The 21,121-nt window shown below is 44.8% G+C and overlaps 2 protein-coding genes across 2 annotated transcripts in view; both read right to left on the bottom strand.

The window, feature by feature from the left end:
* The window catches only part of HOXB3 (homeobox B3), a 38,772-nt gene extending 25,937 nt beyond the window's left edge, over nucleotides 1-12,835 (bottom strand). The window contains exon 1 of the mRNA XM_054992738.1: nucleotides 12,827-12,835. The gene's annotated coding sequence lies outside the window, so the exon portion shown is untranslated. The remainder of the gene's footprint in view (nucleotides 1-12,826) is intronic.
* A 2,259-nt stretch (nucleotides 12,836-15,094) lies between these two features.
* Nucleotides 15,095-19,020, bottom strand: HOXB4 (homeobox B4). The gene is made up of 2 exons (XM_054992739.1): nucleotides 18,474-19,020; nucleotides 15,095-16,609 (listed from the first exon to the last, which is right to left on the bottom strand). The coding sequence occupies exons 1-2, from the start codon at nucleotides 18,892-18,894 to the stop codon at nucleotides 16,284-16,286; spliced, it is 747 nt and encodes a 248-aa protein (XP_054848714.1). The 5' UTR covers nucleotides 18,895-19,020; the 3' UTR covers nucleotides 15,095-16,283.
* Nucleotides 19,021-21,121: the final 2,101 nt, after the last annotated feature.

A 21,121-nucleotide genomic window follows, 5' to 3' on the forward strand; every position in this document is an offset into this window, starting at 1 on the left:
TCTCTCTCTGAAAGAATGATATCCTTACCTTCTTTGAAACATTTGCATGTTTATTCTGCCTGTGATTAACTTTCTCTTTCTTTCTTTCTTTCTTTCTTTCTTTCTTTCTTTCTTTCTTTCTTTCTTTCTTTCTTTCTTTCTTTCTTTCTTTCTTTCTTTCTTTCTTTCTTTGCAGACTCCGCCTTATTGATAAGCATGGAAGCTGTTCGGGACCCTAGCCTTTGGGTGGTGGTGAGTCAGGAACAAAAGAAAAAAATCACGCGGAATCCGGAGGCCAGCCTCCCCCTCCTCATCCCTCTCACTATCTACAGCTGCCTATAGCTGCCTACAGCTGGCTCTGGATCCTGTCTGGAAAACAACAGCCGAGAGTCCCTTGGCTTTTGAACAAAGAACTCTTGGTGGGGTTAGGTAGGTTCCTTTCAGACATCGGTTTTGGCAAAGGCCGGTATTGCATCCCTATCTGGGAACCATCCGGTGTGGAATAAGGCTCCAGTCCCGTGATTAGCCTGTGGCTGTTTTGTCCTTACAAATAAAAATAAAGCCTTCTCCAACTGCGGCCTCTGGCTCCTACCGCTGGAACGCTAATAGAGGAAGTCGTTTTTTTAAACAAATGATTTCTCCCCACGATGACACTAGAGAAAACCTTACGTTTACAAAGGCCAACTTCTAAGCAGAAAGACCAACGGGGATGGTTTGGTTTACACACTCTAGACAAGTTCAGCGGGATGTACTACCTAACTACGGTGTGCTTTAGGAAGTACCTAAGGTTGCAGTCCTGTGCTCCCTTCCCATTGAGCTTCATGGGATATAACAGGATACAAGTAAAATTGCTGGCTGTGGACTGGGTAATATTACATTTACACTGCCGTTGTTAAAATATATTCTATCGCCTACCACACTCATCCTAAAAATGGGAGGCTAAAGACAGATCTGAACCGTTTGCTTGCTTCTCTGAAGATTAATAAACAGCGAACAAGAGCTCCCGGTGGCTTTCCATCTCCTTCTTAATAGTAAGCATAAGAAATTCAGCGCAAGATGGACATTTTGCAAGAGCAAATGACCTGGAGAAACCTCTGTTGTACCATTTTTTTCTCCAGGGTTTTGTGATCTACCATTTCTTCTCCTTGCATATTTTAAATCAATGAACTGTTTTCAACTGCAAATCAGATAAGGGCACCCCGTTCCATTTTCTAAACATTATCCCAAATTAAGTTCCATTCATTGCAGCCTACTTCATTTCTAACATATACTCCAATGGTAATGGAGGTAAAGAAGCAGAAAGGTTTGGTGTGCAAGCCCTGTGCTCAAGTGCCCCAATGGTAACCCGGTTATCTTCAACTCAGTCACTGATTCCAAATACTACCCCACGCCTAAATATGTCAACAATACAAGCCGGAACATCAAAAACAGATGGAGCACGCCTAAGAATGCTTTCTTGGGAGGAAGCCCAATTGAGTAGACCTTCTTAGGATTGCGCTATGGGCCAGAACAAGAAACATTCTGTGTGTTCAGTCTCTTTAAAATTTGTCTAGCATTGTCCATGGATTACACTTTTAAAAATGTAAACGGGTCTGATTGTGGATGTCATGGTTTGAAATGTTCTACTAGGAAGAAATGGGATTTTTTTTCTGAAATATTTTCTCTTATTCATTTTGGTTGAATTTATGCAGGAGACCTTCCAGCTGAATTGTACGCACTGTCATGATTGCTGTTCCATATAACACGTTTAAACTCAGCTGCCTGGCATCAAACTCCACTGGAAGGCATAGGGTTCAGTTTGCAGAAGTGTTATATCTAGAACTTAGCCCAACTTTAAGAATGAATCTGTCTGTCTCTGCTTGGCTGTATGGGACAAAAACATCAAGGCCCCGTGGAAACTATTATTAACGTCTTCTGGGCACTCAAACTTGGCCCGATCCAAACCACACTTACTTTGAAGTCTTCTTCAGGCTCACTAGGCTCATTTCCGAGATAAATGTGAGCAGGCTAAACCAGAGAGGCGTAACGGTGTTTCAGATCGGGGTGCCAAAGTTGGAGGAAGGGGTTTGGTTTTATTTGGCCTGGAAGGAGGGGCGGGGGCAGGGGAGGTTGGCTTTATTTGGCTTGCTGTGCCTTCTGGGAAGCTGATTTGCGGAACTGTAGGCTTCTTCTGGCATTTTCCGAAAAAGATATTTCAGATACCCTTTTTGCAAAAGGCTGAAGAAATCCCATTTAGAAGCCTCTGGCGCCAACGTCCCTGCCTCGCCTACAGTTCTGGCTCATACTAACCACAGTCGCTGGCGGGCACCAATCGCATGAGGTAGGTTCCTAAGGAGCTGTGAGCGTCATGCGCGCACCCCACCCCCTTCTTTGTTCTTACAGTGCCTTCGGCACAAAAGGGCTCGGTTTCTCCCCGGTCCCTACTTCAGGCGTGCTTGGGGCTGCTTCTTCGGTCATGTGGGTCATCTGTCCCGAGAGTAGGGCTGTACCCTTGAGTCAAGCGCCCTGGTTTGAAGTAGGCGGCCTTCAAGTGTCTACAGTTCCCAGATTCCTTCTCCAAAAGTTGTATTTGATTAACCGCCAAGGCAACCAGCAGTTGAACCACTTTTCACACGATCCTCCTGCATAAATGAAGCGACTGCTTGTAAATATAGTGGGGGGGGGGGGAGAGACGGCTGTACTGACCTCCTGGCAAGATTTCCTAGCATGGGCTGAAGAGTAGGAGGAGCATCCTCACCACTGCCTCATTACACCTTTTGGGAAACAAGTTTTCAGCATTTCCCTCATTGTTCCCTTTGGGTTGCTGGGCAGTTATGCACCCTGTTGTTGGATCAGCTACGTTGTACTTGGCTTCAAACAATTCTTTTACAGAACTCCTTTAACACTAGGGCAAAGAAGACCACTGAATGCCTTGAACAACCCCCAACAAGCAAACACGCACGAAATTCCTCGAAAGTCTTCCTTGATGGGCCATTTCTTTTTTGGCCAGGGAAAGGAGAGGCTTTTGAATGGAATGGAATGTTTGTGTCATATTTACGCGGGGTGTTTATTTATTGTGTGTGGGTTGAGGGGGGCGGGACTCTCTTCGCTCGGAGTCTGGGAAAGGAAGGCATAGAAACACACACGGCAAAGCTGCATGCATTCCACTCTCGCCTCCCTTTAAAAGGACAGGGACTGCAAATAAGGCGTAGAACCTAAGCAGGCTTGCTGAGGAAGAGATGTTAACTGAAATCCGTGAGGCTTATTTTAGACTCGGGCATATTTTAAGTTGGGGAGCTGAATCTTGATTAGGTACAATCCAGTGGGAAAGTCTCGGGCATTGGAAGGAAAACGGGATATGGGAGCCGAGGCTACACAAAATAGAGAGCAGTAGGGTCTCCTCTCCTCTACTGAAGGTGTCCCAGTTTGGTTAGGGGATAATCCAACAGGCAGGGTGCAGAGAAGGGACAGAAGTCTGGGGACCCACGGAGCTGTGACTTGCTATGCAATCTGTTTTCCTGTGGTGTTTAGGCTGGGGGGGGGGCAGTGCACAGAGGGGATCTTTGGGAGCTCGTGGTGGCTCATGCCAGCCCTCCAGAGAAAAGCTCCCCTGCATACCCAAGCCAGGATGAAGCTTGTGCTGGAGAACTTCCTATTGGACTGTGTCCCAGAGAGGGGAAAAGTACGTAGTTCTTTTAACGTTTTAAAAACCTATATCTGAATTCTACTGTGGTTTTGATATGAGGAGAAACTTCTAAGTAACTCTGGAAGTGGTATAAGCAATTTGTGCCTGTATGAATAATTCAATAATCTATCGAATGTTTATACCTATGGTTTCTACTAGTACCTCTGTAACGGTATTGCCAAGTTTCTGATGAAGTGGAGATCAAGAGAGTTAATAAAGAATTATGCACACAACACAAGAGAAAACTGTAACGATTTTGCACATTCTGTTACCATCTTGTAGAAAAGAACGCGTGCAGCAACGTTATTATATTACCCCAATCGATGAATAAACCGATAATGAATACAAATGGGAAAATGTGTTATGATTTAATGAAGTCGGGTAGGCAGCGAATACAAAGATATAGGTTATGGGGAAACTAATGTCTACTATGGAGGGTGTGTGTGCAAGAATCGGAAGGAAGGAAGGAAGGAAGGAAGGAAGGAAGGAAGGAAGAGATGTATGGGTAGATGGGATGGACTGAGAGAAAAAGAGAAAGAAAAAGACGGGAAGGCTGACATATACTCTTTGAACCTTTATACTAGGACGACTGCTATAAAGACTATCATGATTTTTGCCTACTGTTGCCAAGCTGCTGGATCAAATTAAAACGTTTCCAGCAAATTTGGTCATAATAATCACAGATGTTTGTCGTTTTCCCCTTAACCTGTCCCCACGGATACCTTAGGAGCAATTAAGGAGGACATTTTTCCTCCACAAGCCCAGCTGAAATTAATGGCATAAACTAGTAGCCCACAAGAACTTCTTTCTTTATGGTGCGATTTTAAAAAAAAACAGGTGCACAGAAATGAGTGCTTCGCGTAAGCAAACTGCATCCACGTTCAGGACGTGCCCGAATCTTTCCCATTGTCCTGGGGTAGAGGACTTTTCACGCCTCCATCCTGCCCCCACCAATTCTGATGTTCCTAATAGGTCTGGGAAGTATTTCCAGCAAAGTCCTGGCCAGTTTGCCCCCGAAAGGAAGTGGAGGACCTGTGGCAATGAGGTTGGACCCGCATGGCCTTCTCCGGCTTCTCTAATCATCGACTTTTTTGGATACATTCAACCCCATTGACCGGGAGCTCTGATCTGAGGACAATGGCTCAGGGGAGGGAACCCGGTGCCCAGAACACGGCTCAATTCAAACACCCTTCCTTTGAGGCAAAGGGAAGGAGGGAGGCCAGGCTCCAGCGCGGGTGAACTTCGCTCCCCTCACAGAACCCCAGGCAAGAGCTAAGGAGACAGGACCCAGGAAATGAACCAGAGGCTCCTCAACCTGCCATTTCTTGATGTTTCTCTCCTAAACGGAGCTATTTTCTTTTCTCTTTTTTCCTTCCCTGTATTTTCTTTCTCATATTTTTAGCTTAAGCTGGTTTTCAGCTGCCTACTTCACCCGCCCCTTTCTTTCTCATATCTTAGCCTATGCCATTTTGTCTTTCCTCTGCTTACTTCCAGTAAACGAAGGAAGGGAAGGAAGGAAGGAAGGAAGGAAGGAAGGAAGGAAGGAAGGAAGGAAGGAAGGAAGGAAGGGACGGACTGTAGCTTTGAGAAAGCGTTAGAGGGGCTGGCTTGGCTTTCCACCGGTACTTTGAACCTCCCTCCTCGTCTCCATTCATATTTAATGAAAGTCACCGTGTTGGTCTAATTGCTCTACATAAAGGTTTACAGTAGCAAACAGAGTAAAATAGCACCACTCGGGGCGGTGTTAAAACTGGGGCTGGCGAGCAAAAGGGTAAAGGGGGAAGATGCGCAGCTGAGCATCCTATACGAAGTGTTTCTCATCTCCACCTCTCTCCAGTTGCCCGTCAGCTCCGTGTAGTTTCTTGCGCTGAGCAAAACTTGAGATTCCTAACTATGAAACGCTGCCCGGTCTGACTTTCCCCTTCCTAATTTTACCTCTTTGGGACTGGCTTCCTTGACTTTCTGGGTGTCTCCGGCTCTGTCTATGGTAATTGACTACGAATTGCCGCTTTCTAACCTGAGCTGAAAAAATGTCTCATTCCCTTGTCCGTTTGCATTTTTAACAAGTGGGATATGGTGGGGCCCCTTTCCTAACTCTAACCTCCAGATACCTTCCCCCCCCCCTCAATTATCTCCCAAAGACTCACTTGGCAGGTCGTTCCAAATGCCATCATTCCCTCTTGGAAACCTGCGACTGGGCGCAACTGAGTTGTAGACTGCAACCAGCAAGAACAACGCCTAAAACTTCGCAAAAGAAACTAGCCCGGCCTCGGAAGGCAGTGGAGGAGGCCCGCCCGGAACAAAATACATAGAGCCATATCAAAGAGAAAGCCAATTTACAAGCGCAAGTCCCCCCTATTTTAGAGGGTAGACTGAGGTCCGGAAGGAGGAAGGACGCCAAATCGGAAGGCTCCTTTCTGGTGTTCTATTGTGTCATTTCTGGGTTCGGAAAGGGTGCCTATTGTTCTCACTGCCAGGGTAAACTAAGCGGGCACACACAAACACAGGGGTTGTTCCCAACCAGTCTTGGCAATACACTGTGTGAGGTGCCATTCTGAACACCTCTCAGATTCTGTCATCCTTAATATTTTATCAATCTCTTGCACGTCCTTGAAAGCGGACGAAATTAGCCGAACCACTTCAAACTGTTCCTCTGAATTTTCTCACATGCCTTTCCCTTTTCTCGCGCTACACAGGGGAAAATGACCCGGAGTACTCCCCATTGAAGTGAATGGGGACTGGTGCACCAGCCTGGACAGGGGAATCTTCCGGTTGAACCCCCTAATGTTGGCTCACCGGAGAGTTTCTCCCCACACAAACTACACAAGAGGGACTACAAACTACGTTTGTGCAGCAAGAACACAGCCCGGACGGTTTCCTTCTGCGGATGCACGTTTGTAAAGGTCTTAGGCTCTCCACAAATTTCCTTACTTCTACTTTTATCTGTTCCAGCACTGCCCCAAATTTATACAAATCTTTCCTTAATTGGTAATCACAGATGCTTTAATTTAAGACCCCCAAGCTATACGGTTTTCACATTAGCTTTTGATCTATTACAGTAAATCGTCTGAAATAATCAACTCAAGGGTGGGGGGAGAAGAGTTCTGAAAGATCACACATCATTTTCGTTTGAGAAATGATTTATCTCGGACGGTGCCATAAACAACACAACTCTCTCTCTCCCCCAAAGACACACGCATACAATGGAAGACGCACCGTAGCTGCTGCTGCTGCTGGTGACATTGTTTATTGTAATAAATCAAGGGAGAGAGAGAGAAAGAGGAGGAGAGAGAGAAAGAGAGAGAGAGGAGAGAGAGATAAAGGGGGAGGGAGAAACGGTTTGAATGAGGAAAAAGAGAGAAAAGGATATATATGTATGTGTGTGTGTATATATATATATATGGAATGCCTCGATGGGTATAAATGTACACACCAGCACGGGGTGAAGAGAAATGGGAGAAAATGAAGATGGCTATTTGTCACATTTTACGACAATAACATTAATAACCAAACAATAAATTTACATGGGACATACAGACTGGGAGGCAAGACGGGATCTCCCGCTACTTACAATAAGTCCAGCCCTCGGCGTGGTTCTTGCTTCCTGAGAAATGTTTTATTGCAGCCCTCTCTCTCCCTCTTCGCTCTCTCATACACACATACACACTCTCTCTCTTCTCTCTCTCTTTCCCCCTCTCTCTCTCCCCCTCCCCCCCTTCCCCTGGTATAGGCTTGTGAGTGTGTGTGTATGAGAGAGAGCTACAGCGCTTTTTTTTTAAAGGACAGTTGAATTTCACGTCAGACACAAGGAGACCATGTCTGCGATTTTCCTGACGAATACATATCTATTCTGCAACCTCTGCATTAATTATTTAATGAATCACGTGACTTCACGAGGGGGGGGGGGTCTCTTTCTCTCTCCCCTTTCCTATCCACAGAGAGGGCCGCCTGTGACCTTCCACTGGAACGTTGGAAACTATATATCTATATCTATCTGCACACACACAGGCCTATGCATACGTGCGTATATGAACGCATTTCCAACATATTAGTGCAGAAATTAATAACATGAAGCTAAGACAAGTTTTGCAAAGGACTCAGTTGAAATATCACCAGGGGTGGGTGATTTTCCTTTAGTTAGCTCTACTGATTACAACCATTTCCCAAAGCATTGTCCCACTAAGAAAGAAAGGGGGAAGGGGAATCAAAGTACACCCCAATAAACCTAGAAAAAGTTGAGCTCTGTTACTTTTTATCTGGCATTCTTATCTTTCTTATTTGTCATCCCCTCCCCTTCTTTTTTCTTTGCTCCTCTTCTGTTCTCCTTTCACACCTCACCCATGTCAAATATGCTAAGCAAGTTTGGGACTTGAAAACCAGTGGCTTAATAAGTTGGTGCATTATTGTAGTAGTAGTAGTAGTAGTAGTAGTAGTAGTAGTAGTAGTAGTAGTATTGAGCCAGATGCTAGAGTATGGCTGCTGGCGCTGGAAGGAAATCTGGAATCTGCTTGTCTAAACAAAGGATTCTCCTCTACAAAGGGAAAAGGAAGGAGTCGTGTCCAAAAGAAGCTGTCTGTACAAGACAATAGAGGGTCAAACATAGCCACACGTGCTTGTGCAAACACATCGGAACAATCCTGATCTACCGAAAAGTGGGCGATTAAGCGTCGGTTCTGTTGTGTTAGTGAAGCGAACTGCGCTCCCCACCTCCCCTTTCTTTCCCCAGGTGATAAAAGAGCGCTTGCATCTCTTCTTCTAGACAATGGAACTGATAACGGCCTGGGAGGTCAGCGGCTTACATAGGCGGGGGAAACGATCGTGGTGAGAGTGAATACAGGCGTGCAATTCGGGGGTAGTCTTCTGGCAAAGAGAAAGAGCGTGTGTGTGGGACCCATATTGATGGTACTTGGAACAACTGGGTTCTTCCCCCCCCCCCTCCTATTTTTAAGGCTTTCGCAAATGTGAAATTCAAGATGACATTGTATGCAGAAAACATTTTAAACAGGAACCAGCCCAAGCAATTCGAGGTTATTCTAATCAGCAAGTCTGTAGAATAAAAGGAGCAGGGGGTGTTTCTGTCGTTGAGAAATGGATCGAACCGTTTTCTTGAAAATATAGTCTTTTTCTTTAAAGGGTCCTCAAGCTCCCCCACAAAAGCGTTCTCAGCCACCACCACCCCCAACCCTTGACCGTAGTATGGGGGGTCGAGGAAAGGGGGGGGGGAGTAAGGACAGTTTCGCCGAAGTATAAGACCGGGATACGGAGCAAGCTGACTTTCGGCTCCGAACATACCTCCAAGGAAGGTTCATGGCCTTTAATCAAGCCAAACTCCCAAGAAAATCCTATGGATGTCAGCTTGCAAGTTGCATCCCTCCCGAAACACTTTCGCTGCAGGGGAAGGAAAGTCCGCAACAATTCTATGAGACCCGCTTTTCAGCGAACAAGTGTTTGGGAGCGGCGCTGCAAGGGTTTGAAGCCAGCCTAGAACTTTCCCCGCTGGTGAAGAGACCTTGCCTACGAAAAAGAGCGTCTTTGGCCGAGGACCTGGCTGATCAAAAATACCCGACAGGCAGCCTCCCCCCGTCCCCGAAAAATTCAAACAAGGTTTCAAGAACAAAGCAATTATTTTTTTTGTTAAAAAGAGAAGTCTATAAAAAGGATGCCATTTTTTAGGGGAAAATGTCTATAATCCTTGGGTTGCAAAGAAAACAAAATTCCATCGGCCTCCCCCTTTCTCTCTTTCAAAAGAGGAACTTTGATTTAAAAAGACGCTTTTAGTCTTCTGTAGTTCAAAGGGAAGGAAGCGCCTCTCTTCGCCTTGGTAGGTGCGAGAATCCGAGCGAGTTTTTCTCTCCAAAGATAAAATGAACGTTTATATAGTGGGAAAGGCAGATTGATTTACGAATTTAAAACACGCCGATTTTATTGGGGATCATAAATCTGTCAGGGTGCTACCGATCAAACCGAGAAAGCCCCCAAACTCCGCTCCCCGGCCAGACAACCTCCCCGCCTCTTTCTCTGTCGCTGGAAGGGACGTTTCCAAAGGAAAAGCCAGAGCCGACATTCGAGTTTGCATGACTGTGTTTGTAGGGGTTCGTTTGGAGGCCAATACCTTTAGCCATAACTCAGACAGACAGGACAGACAGACAGACGAGACAGACAGACAGACAGACAGACAGGACAGACAGACAGAGCGAGCTTAATACGTGTCCGGGCTCAGGCCCCAGAATCTGTTTCCAATTGATAAAAGTAACAACAGCTTGCACTCACAAAATAAAGAACAGAGCATCTCAGTGCATGTACAGAATGTCTTATGCCTTTGAATAAACCGCAGCAAGGCCCCAGAACGTTGTCAGCGGGGGAAAGCATTCCAAGCAAGCTTGAGCTCTGCACACTGTCCCTTAAATTCAAGAAATGATGCAGTGCCCGCAGGCACACAAGCATCCAGGCCACACAACTGCAGAGATCCTTTCCCACCATGTTCTGCTGTGTACCTTTGCAGTAGAGGTATACATATACTGTGCCTGTAAGTACAACATATTCCAGGAGCAGGGAGAAAAAACCGACTTCCCCCTGCCCCATGTACTTAAGTCTTTCCTCTATGTACACCTCTACCTCTCCATCTACGTCCTCTTCTGTTTGTGTACAAGTGAAAAAAAATTAAGTTCTTATACCGTTTTTTTTTCTTCGTTTTCCTTTAGGAAAACTCGTCTAGTTTAGGATTTGGGTGGGAAGGGAGGCGAAGAATCTGTTAAGAACAATGGCCTATCTTTTTACTTGGAAACTGAACTGGCCTATTAATGGAGAGCTGGAGATATTGTTATGTGGCATTTGAGTGACAACTTTCATGGGAGCTTCTTTATATGTAATGCTTCCAACTCCACAACCAAAAGCGGACACTTAAAGGGCAATATTAGCAGCTCTTTTATGGCAGGCTAATTTTATAAACAACTTAGCCCCCCCCCTTAGAATTAGAAGAATTAGAATATAAATCTTTGGCCGGGTCTTCATTGAAGGCCCATTTACTCTGGCTTAACTGGTTCGGAGACAGTTTTTTTCCCCTTCACAATGACAAAAGCCCACCGCCTGTTTTGCCTTTCCTTCATGACAAATTTCCATTGGTTTAAACTGTGGTGGGTATCACTGAACCCTGTGTAAGTTTGCATGTCGGCAAGGATAAACATTTGCACAAGTTGATCTATTTACAACAGGATGTACTAAGGCAAAACCATTCCTTAGCACCAAATGTCCCTTTCCTTTGCAAAGCCAGGCTCATCCATCACTAGGTCGTCTGTGAGATGGCTCGAAATCCTCCTCAACCTACATAAGATCCCAATAAAACCATCACCATGAAGCATTTGGTTCTTATTTCTTTTTTTTCTTTGTGTGTGCAAATGCAGAATTTCAGCAGGGGTAAGAAGAGGGAAGGAACAAAAGGAAGAAAGACCCTACCATCCAGTATATGTGTTGGGTGGGGGGGTAGGCAGCCATTTTAAAGGAATGGAGATTCTTCTCAGCTAATGCTACCAAGCCGAGCAATAAACACGTTATCGTTCCATTCATCATCAATGCCTTGCCTTCTGCAAGATTTCTGCTTATTTTTGAAACCTATCACAGAGAGGGCTGCTGACTGCTGCATACTATTTGGGAGATGTTGCATAAAAGGTGGGGGGGAAACTGAGGCAGGGAGGGAAAGGGAAAGGACGTCGGGGCTCGAGTTCCCCTCCCCCACCTCCTCTTCCGGCAAACCTAGCTCTCCAATTTAATCGATTGGACCATAGCTTCCCCCACATTTCAAACTCTCCCTTCTGTCCCTTCGGAGAGGAAAACTGATCAAATCTAAAAGAAGAGTATCTAGATCAAATACCATTGCAACTCAGAACAGTGATGCTGAACATTATCCGTAGTGCTTGGTGACAAAGGGACCCCCCCCCCTCATCCCACGAACAGAAAATCCAAGTAGACAAAGCGATGATGAATTAATGGTTCCAGTCGCTTGTGCGATCTCTTGTTCAATTCCCATTTACTTGAGGAGAACTTCCTGCTAGGTTGCAGCCCTAAACTAGCAATACTTAAGGCCCTGGGAATGGCCAACAACACAGAAGAGATCTTAAAGAAACCTCTAGCAAGACATTCGGCAAGGCGTTCACAAACAAAAGCACGCTATAGATCCGGGAGGGTGCACCAGAGAGGTCTACAGGGCTGGCTGATCCCTGCCGGCGCCTTCCAGGTCTTTAGGTTGCTTTCCAGAGTTTGCTTTAGGCCGGCCGCGTTTCTCTGGGACCAGCACTGCACAGCACAATGTCCAGTCCTGGAAAGGTCAAGGGGTTTGCGGGGTCATCCTGTAGCTGCAATACCAGGCTAATCGCTTAGAAAACGTGTCCCTTGCATGAACTCTGCGCTGACTCCGCAGCGAGCCAGGCTCCGGTTTTAGCACCGTTTCTTTTAAATACTACCCTAACCCAACAGGGGACAGAAGATGAATGAATAATACTTAGACAATCTCACACTTCAATTGCAGAACCGATCAAAATCCACATCCCAGCCACAGCCGCGAATATTTCGCCAGCCGCACGCACGCAGCTTTTTAATCGGCAGCTACCAGCAATATTACAGCCAACTTAAAATAGCCCTGATAACAGAGGTGGAAGTCATCATTATATGGAGGTTACAGGTTTTCCACACCCATGAAGAAATAAAAGTACAGCAGCTCGAAGTCCCTTTTGAACAAACACCCAGAACACCGTCTCTAGCAACCCCTTCACCCACGTTCTCTTAAGAGGAAAGAAACAAAGCTCAATAGACAACACTTTTTAAAAAGCTAAAATTATTATTCCTTTACAAACACCTTCTCTCATCAGTAGGTCTCTTTCTTTCTTTCTTTCTTTCTTTCTTTCTTTCTTTCTTTCTTTCTTTCTTTCTTTCTTTCTTTCTTTCTTTCTTTCTTTCTTTCTTTCTTTCTTTCTTTCTTTCTTTCTTTCGCGGTGAAAACAATACCCCTCAGCTTCTAAAGAAACTCAAATCAAAGGCAACATAGCTTACTTCCAAGTAAACACAGTACAGAGAATCGGGCTGCAGAGGACAGGAGTTTAAGAGAATGCATTAAATGTTGCCCCGCCCTCTCTGATCCTGAAATATACGATTTCAAAAGAATGCACAGAGCTTTTTTAAAAAATTGCTTACCTTATTAACTTCTCAGGAGATTTTTCCAGATGCTCAAAGATGTTATTCATGACTGAAGAAAAGTCTTCCATTTTTTTTAAAAAAAGGAAAAAATATGTAACTTTGTGTGCATGTATGTGTGAATAAATATATAAATATATATATCATCAATACGTATATATCATTCATATATATATATTTATATATTAATTCCCCTTGAAGATCTCTTGAAAACTCTAGGCTCCCGGGTACTCTTTTTTTCCCAACAGAAGGTCTGCGGAGGTTTGCTGTTGAATAACAATAGGAAAAGGATAAGTATTTGAAGAAAAGAAATGATTAATGATTTTTTCCTGTATAATTCTCACATTTTTCTCGGCTTCTGTCTGCTTTACAATGCTTGTGAACTTTTAGGGCCTATAGAAATCTCAACCCTAGAATCTATTCACACGCTTCAGCTTTGATTTAGCTCTATAGAAACTACATTCTTACCAGCATATGCTTTAAAAGTTTTTCTTGGGAGAGTGTATTTGTGTATGTGTGTGTTTGTGACTGAAAGAGGCAAGCAATGCCTTTGGTTCGCACTGGAAAACATCTTCTAGCCCACTGAACCCAAAGGAAATTCAGGCATTGCCATTCAGTCTGAAGACCTTTCTTTTGTAAAATTCCAAATTATTTCCATATTAAAGTGTTCCTTCTTTTCGTTTGCTATCAAGAGATATCGTTCAATCCCCCTGCGAGCCTCACTGTTAGGTGATGGTGGTGGTGGTGGTGGTGGTAGTAGTATAGTAACACCCCCCCCAATAACAATATACTGACACCAGGAGAGTACAGCATAGGGCATATGGCTTGCAGAGGTATTGATTCAGGAAGTGCCCTCTTACAGTAAGACAAATAAGAAATCCAAGAAAGGTAGCCAGCGTCATCATCACAAAAGCATCTTATGTGCTGAAGGTGTGCAAAACCATTTCTGACCCAGGGCATCCTGTAAACATGGATTACAAACTATCCTGGTATCCTATTTTGGAGGACCTTTACTTTCAAGGATGGAAGATCTTAGCCTTGCGGCTGATAAAGCATCCTATTAAAGTGAAAGAAAATGTACTCGGTTGCTTTTGGATTGTGGCCGGTGGTGACCACCCACAAGCTACAGGTTCCTGAACAGTCCCAGCGGCCTTAGGATACCTATACTAAATCTGTTATGAAGTGGGAGGGGATGTGCTCTCCATATTTTTGAACGTTTGTCTATCTTCATATACATATTGCCTTATTTACAAAATCTCTACCACTCCCAAGTGATAATGTTAGATTGGGCTATCAGAAATTTATGTTTTGATGATACAATAAGGCAGTAAAGTAGCTCGCGGTTAGAAACATGGTTGGAAACTTTAACCTTCCTATGGGGGAAAAAACTTTTCTCTGGCACTTCTAAGGAATCCAGATGGAACATATCCTACAGAAAGCCCCATTGAAATGAATGAGGACTCTCTTTCAATGAGGAAACGGCTCTGCAAGACAGAAGCTTGCTGGATTGCGGCTTAAGCCTTGCAACCAAGTTGGGACCATGTTAATAGAAGAGGGGGGTTTTTTTTTAAAGAGAATGTTATGGTTTGCTTTGTACGTCTCAGAAATATATATATATATATATATTTGTAATTTAGAACTGGAATGCTATTTCGTCCTAAACAGTATTTTCGATACTTTGTATGAGAAAGAAAATGAAAATTAATACAAGAGCCGTGGAGCACAAAAGGAGTCATTTGTCTTCTTGATTATCTATTTGCTTGTCAGAGTTTGAGCTATTGCCGCGGCTGGCTCCTTTGTAATATAAAAATACACAGAAAAAACCTGCAAACACCGAGAAACATCTGTGCAAAAATTATGGTCATTAAATGCATTAAATACCTTGGAAAAGGTAGCTTTTCCTTAAAGAAGGGAGGAAAGAAAGGCATGGAAGAACATCCCCTCATAGAGAACGCTCTGGTGCTTTATAGTTTGACTGCCAGATAGAAATTTAACCAACAAACTACTAGTTTCGAACCACTCCAAAGGCAAAATATTAATACATGCTTTGAGGAAATAAATCATCACTCATAAGGCTTAGTTGTAGTTAAAGAGGATATACCCTATGGTCAAACATCTTTTGTTTCCATTAGAGAAGGGTAGGCTAGGAAATTGACAACAATAAAAAAAATCTGGTTGAAACTGAAAGGGATCTACAGACTGTCAGAACAAAGGAATCCCGGTTCCTGCTGCTACACATAATCTGAAAAACACAGAGAACCATTCATATTCACCATTATTATTATTTTTATTTCGGATTTTTTTCCCGCCATGGTTTACTATGTACACGTTCTTATGGAGATCACACAGAACAACAAGAGGTAATTATATGGAATTATGGGAGGCGGGCATTTTTCATCTCCCCAAAGTTGTCTGGAATTATACCATTCCGGAATGTCATATATTGGGGGAAGGGGAGGGGAGAGAGAGCTCGCATAGGCATATCCCTTTCCCCTTAATTCCCGAAGGGTTCCCCAGAAAATCCATCTTTATGCACATATTTCATTCAAAGATGGCAGTGAAGAGGGCGCTGAGCATCCTTATTTACAAAGGACCTCCCCCTTCTTTTAATGGCCCCAGAACCCAGATGGCTTTCTGTTATAATCAACTTTATAGGCTCAAGAGTACAGCTCTTCTCCGCTTTCCAGGTCTTGCAGGTTAGGTAATTAACCTGAAGTATTTTTGTAATGCATTGGTTGCTCCAGTGGAGGGGGGCTCCGGTTGTCCCTCCCCTATTTTTCCCCAATGGCGCTCCTCCTTACGGAACAATATGCACTATCCAATGAAGTCCTTAGAGGGCTCGGAGAATTTTATTTCTCTCTTCCAATCGCTTTGCCATCTACAGCTGTGTTAAGCAGATGCCAACACCTTTTCCGTCGCCTTTGGGGAAATGTCTGGGTTTTGTGGTTGGTTGGGAGAAGAAGAAAGAGGCTGGAAAAGGAGAGAGAGGAGGAGAGAGCTAGAGAGAAAGAGGGAGAGGGTCCAGTTCTTCCTAGGTGAAACCAGGCCTCATTTATTAAAGACGAGTCTGCCTGTCGAGTTAATGGCTGGCATAAGGTCCTTCGTTTGTACGCGAGAGTAAACATGACAAATGGCCCCGAGTTTGGCTTGATTAAGGGTGGAAAAGGGATTCATCTTAGCCAAATCTGCCCCCCCCAACTCCTATAGACCAGAGCTGCTACCCCAAATACAACCCTGCTTTCCGGACAACGGGATTCCCCCCCCCTCCTTCTTACCCTCTTTTGTCTCCTCTCCCTTCATATAAATAGTGTTCCCACCCACCCGCTCGACCCCTTCCCTCAAGGCCTTGGTGTTTCTCCCTCAGGGAACAGTGAAATCACAAGGCGCAGCTCCCTTTCATACATCAGTTCTCTTAGCAGTCACACACAGGCACACACCGACCACGCTCAAGCGAAGGTTATAGACTAGTGGTGGGATTGGAGGCTGGTCCATTGGTTCGGTCCTGGGGACCCGCACTCCCTCCTTGAGCCGGGAGACTGGCCGCAGAGCTAGAGCGGATCTTGGTATTGGGCAATTTGTGGTCCTTTTTCCATTTCATCCTCCTGTTCTGAAACCATATCTTGATCTGGCGTTCGGACAAGCAAAGGGAGTGGGCGATTTCCACCCGTCGCCTCCGGGTGAGGTAGCGGTTGTAGTGGAATTCTTTCTCCAGCTCAAGGACTTGCTGCCTGGTGTAAGCCGTCCTGGAACGTTTCGGCTCCCCTCCCGCGTAGTTGGGGTTGACTGAGGGAAGAAACATAAAAGAAGGAGGGGGAAAGGAGAGGGAAAGAGAGCAGGCACGGAGGGGGGTGAGGAGGGGGGGAGAGGTTGGAACGTTACTGCTCTGCCCCTTTTGGAAAAAGCGGCCTTCACTTCAAGAGACCGGGAAGGAAAAGCTCTGAATCCACACTGGAAGTACTTAAAAGCCCTTCCTTCTCCGGTCGTTCGTGTGCACACTCGAACGATCCCAAGCAAAACCAGAAACGAGGTTTCGGAATCGGCGGGTGTCCCCCATAAGAATCTGGAACCGCCGCTCCCTTTCTGCTTCCCTGCTTAATGGCTTCGGTCTCGGTGGAAAACAAAACACCACATTGCACCTCACCTCCCTTATTCCTAACTGGCCGGATCCTGGCAACCTCCTACTCGGAAGTAAACCAGGTTCCAAACCTAGGAGCACTTACCAGAGGACAAACTCCACTGAGATCATTGGGACTACTTCTGAAAGGATCAGGACTGATTTTGAAAACAGGGTCCGTCTGCTCTAAAACATCCAGCTTTGGAGGAGGGGGTGGGGTGGAATCCAGACTAAAGCTCAGTCCTTTGGTACAGCGCTGATAGACAGCATTAAAGTGTACCTTTCTCCGCTGTCTCCTTCAGCATTACTTGGTTTGCTCCCTTTTGTATTTCATACAAAACTAGCTATCTAAATCTTTTATCTGGCCCTTACACAACCCTAAATCGTGGAAAACCCAAACTGAATGAGTGGCCCAGAGCTTATGGAAACCCTCCAAGCTAAAACAGCCATGCTCAAACCCCTCCTCTAGAGTAATCTCATTGATATTTTTGTGGTTACTCCAGGCATAAATGGCCTTTGAGATCTGCATAAGGGGAGAACGGAAAGCAGAGAGCCAGCGAGAGTGAGTGAGAATGAAGCCAAAGTGCCCCCAAATTATGAAGCGTTTCCACCCCTGGTTTTGATCATCTGTTTCAAGCTTACGGGGAGAGGGGAAGGGGGAAAGAGTCGAACGTGCCCCAAATCCCCAAAAGAACCCAAGAATCTTAAGTGGGATGCAATGCAATCCTCTTGCAAAGTTACTTCAGTTTAAGCTCATTGACTTCAATGGGCAGAGAGAATCCGTTGTCAGATCTATCGGCTTAGACTGCTGTGATAGAGACCTGCAACCCGATCCGGAATTCTTTTAAGCTTCAAGTGTGCTTGAACTGAACCCAGCCTAAATCCGTCGCAGGTTCTGCGCTAAAACGCGAGCAGACCGAGACACTGGTTAAAAGTGCCTCCTAGATCGAGGTAGCCGGGAACGAATGTTCCCCACGTGTGCTGGGAAGGTGGTGATAAGGTTCTATAGCAGATGTAAGACAAAACTCTCCAGCCCAAATATCCTTTTCTTGGCCATCCCTCCCACTGAAACCCATGATATTCCCTAAAGAGCAAGTTTAGAAGTTTACCTAAACAACTCCAAACCCAAATTATGCATACATGAAAAACATCCTCTCTCTCCACAAAACTTTTCCTGATAAACATTCCAAGAAAGAAAGAAAGAAAGAAAGAAAGAAAGAAAGAAAGAAAGAAAGAAAGAAAGAAAGAAAGAAAGAAAGAAAGAAAGAAAGAAAGAAAGAAAGAAAGAAAGAAAGAAAGAAAGAAAGAAAGAAAGAAACTGGAGGATGTTAACAGGGACTTCAAAGGCAGTTGGCCAAGAAGAGCAATAAAAATTTATGGAGGATGTAATTATAGCGCTCTGCAAACAGGGAGACCATAAATCTCAAAGGGGAATGGTTCTTTTACAACAGGGGCAATAAGCTTTTTTTTTTCCCAACAAGACTTTGAGGTGCAGGTTAGTATAAAGCGAAAGGCTCTTTAAGGTTCACTTACCCGTGCTAACATGAACTTTCTTCATCCAGGGATAAACTACCGGTTCTTTGCAAGAGGATGGGCTTTGGTTGAGAGAGTTTTGGCTACAGGAAGGCGGTGGGCTTGGCGTGATGGATTCGCAAGGGTGGTTTGGTTCGGAGAGGTGGTTTTGAAGTCCAGCTGGAGCGTGGACATGCTGGCTCCTGGGAGAGAGGACCGATGGTTGGTGGCCGGAGCCCTGACACGAAGGATAGGTTGGTTGGTTACAGGCGGACCGCGCTGGGTACAACGCCTCGTGTTGGAAAGAGTTCTCCTCTCGCCTCTGGCCGCTGAAATATTCCGGAGAATGACTGGGAAGGTAATCGTGCTGCGAATATTCTTCGCATGGTGGGAATTTGGGGTCCACATAGTTGGAGTTGATCAAGAAAGAACTCATGGCCATTAGTATTTTGGGGGGGAATCCAGCAAGGGCGCGCGCGCGCCGGCACGCACACTCTCGCTCGCTCACTCACACGCACACCCCAAAAATATACTAAAATTTATTCCTATTTCTTTCGCCCCCCCTCCCCTTCCCCCTGCTCCCTTCCTTCCCCTCCCCTTCGCACTCGTTTTCCTGTTTCGCAGAGCCCTCCTACGTTTGCCGTCAAGTGAACAAAGTTAGATGTCCATGTGACCCCAGGAGCCAATGGAGTGGTTGTCTGGGATTCCCGGATAAGGAAATAATCAAAGGGGGAGGGAAACGGGGTGGGGGGACACGCGCGCGACCCTTCGCCTTTCCGTTGCAAGCGTCTGTGCAACTTTGGAGTAAGTTCCACTGTAGGACAATTGAACTGACTTCTCAACTAAGTGAGCAGAGGGTTAGGTATGAATCTGGATTCGGCCACGGGCAGCGGAGATTTCTTCTTCTTTTAAAGAAGGGTAGATACATCGTCAGAGGTCCGCCCTATAATCTCTCCATGATCGGAGTCGCAACATCCAAGTGCCCCCTCCCAATGCAAACCATGATAAATCAACGAATTACTGTAAAATGTAAACATGCGCGCACTATTCCCCTGGGCTGAAACTCACGAGTTAAACAACAATATCGTTCATTGGAAGAAACTGAAGACTGAAAGAAAACAAAGAAATGTTCGCCTAGATTTAGGACGCCTCGGTTTTCTAGCCAGCGCTGAAAATTTGTCTCTGAATGTAGGTGATAGGACCAGAGCTACTGGCAACGATCGATAGAGCGCTCCTAAGATCGATAGAGACGTCATTAACTAATTCGAGTTACCCATCCCTTCAAAGGACGGTTAGCTTCTGGCTTCTCCCACCAATCCACCGTCCCCCTCCCCAAATGTAGAAAATATGGAAGAAATATGGAAGGAGCCGAGAGCGTTAGGATTAGACCGATAACTTGAGGAATGAAAATGTCCAGTCGCAGAAATCATATCGATCGTTTAAAAATAGAGTTTTGAAAGAAAAGGGACTACACATTCAAGATTCTTGCAGGCACGCAGGCACGAGCGGGCGCGCCTCTCACACTTAATTAGGACATAATATATCCACCCATTTTGTAAGTGGTCGGGGCAGGGACCTGCCATTTGTATGTTGCTTGCAGCGGGGTTAGCATCGAATAAGTTATTTTTACTGGTAGCTCTAACTCAGAAAAATTCATATTGAAATCACTGTTGTTAAATCTTTAAGATGCCATTGGACTTTCGTTTTAGCTGGCTACAACGGACTAGCATGGCCACCCCTCTGCAATTACAAATGAGTGCCGTTATAGAATAACATGTGTCCTTATTAGAACATAGGGCAACAGCGAACTTTCCTGATTTTCTATAAAGCATCCAATCTGGATGCTCACAAGTCTCTAATCTTTTTTTAAAAAGGCTTGTGGTGAATGTTTTGTTCCCAAGCCAATAACAACAGATGCCATTTTTTAAAAAAATACCCCGTAATCCTCCTAGGAAAAGTCTTTAACAATATGCTTTCTCATTTTTTCCTCCCCTTCTTTTTCGACTTCTTCTTCCTCTGAGGCTGCGCTCCGTAGCGTTTGTGTCAACTACATATTCCCCTAGATGCGAATTTGTGAGGCAGCTTCTTTTACACAAATTCGGATCTACAGGGTACATATAGAAGACAGACACATTGTCCTTTGGCTAGAAATCTTCTTCGTGGTTTACAGCCGGGAGAAAAAAGGTGGCTGTGATCAACAAAAGAAAACTCCAAACCACTCAGATTTTAGAAAAAAGTATGTCCTGAAAGTTTTGCTTTTTACACACAAGAAAATACCACCGCTACTGCCACCCCAAACCCACCCGATTATTAGCCATAACATACAGTATGTTCTGTATTCATTTGCAGACGGAACCATAATCCATAGTTGTAATCCAATAAATTAGTAGGGAGGAAGGAATGTTGGTTCGTTAGTGGACCAAATAACATATTAAGCAGAAAGATTTTCCCTTTCCAATCTAGTCCAAAAAGAGTTATTGTTTAATTAGAATGAAAATTGCCCCTTTTGCAATTAATTGCAATTAAAAATAACTTCCACATATCATGAAGTTTTTAAAAGCTTATGTGGATCATTAACTCGCTTAAAACTCCTAACATAAATGGGATGAGGGATCTCTGAAAACAAAAAAGATAGATGGAAGAGCAAGGTGTGCCCTCCCCAGGACAAT

The sequence above is a fragment of the Eublepharis macularius genome, chromosome 12, assembly GCF_028583425.1.
Source record: "Eublepharis macularius isolate TG4126 chromosome 12, MPM_Emac_v1.0, whole genome shotgun sequence".
In the NCBI taxonomy this organism is placed as follows: Eukaryota; Metazoa; Chordata; class Lepidosauria; order Squamata; family Eublepharidae; genus Eublepharis; species Eublepharis macularius.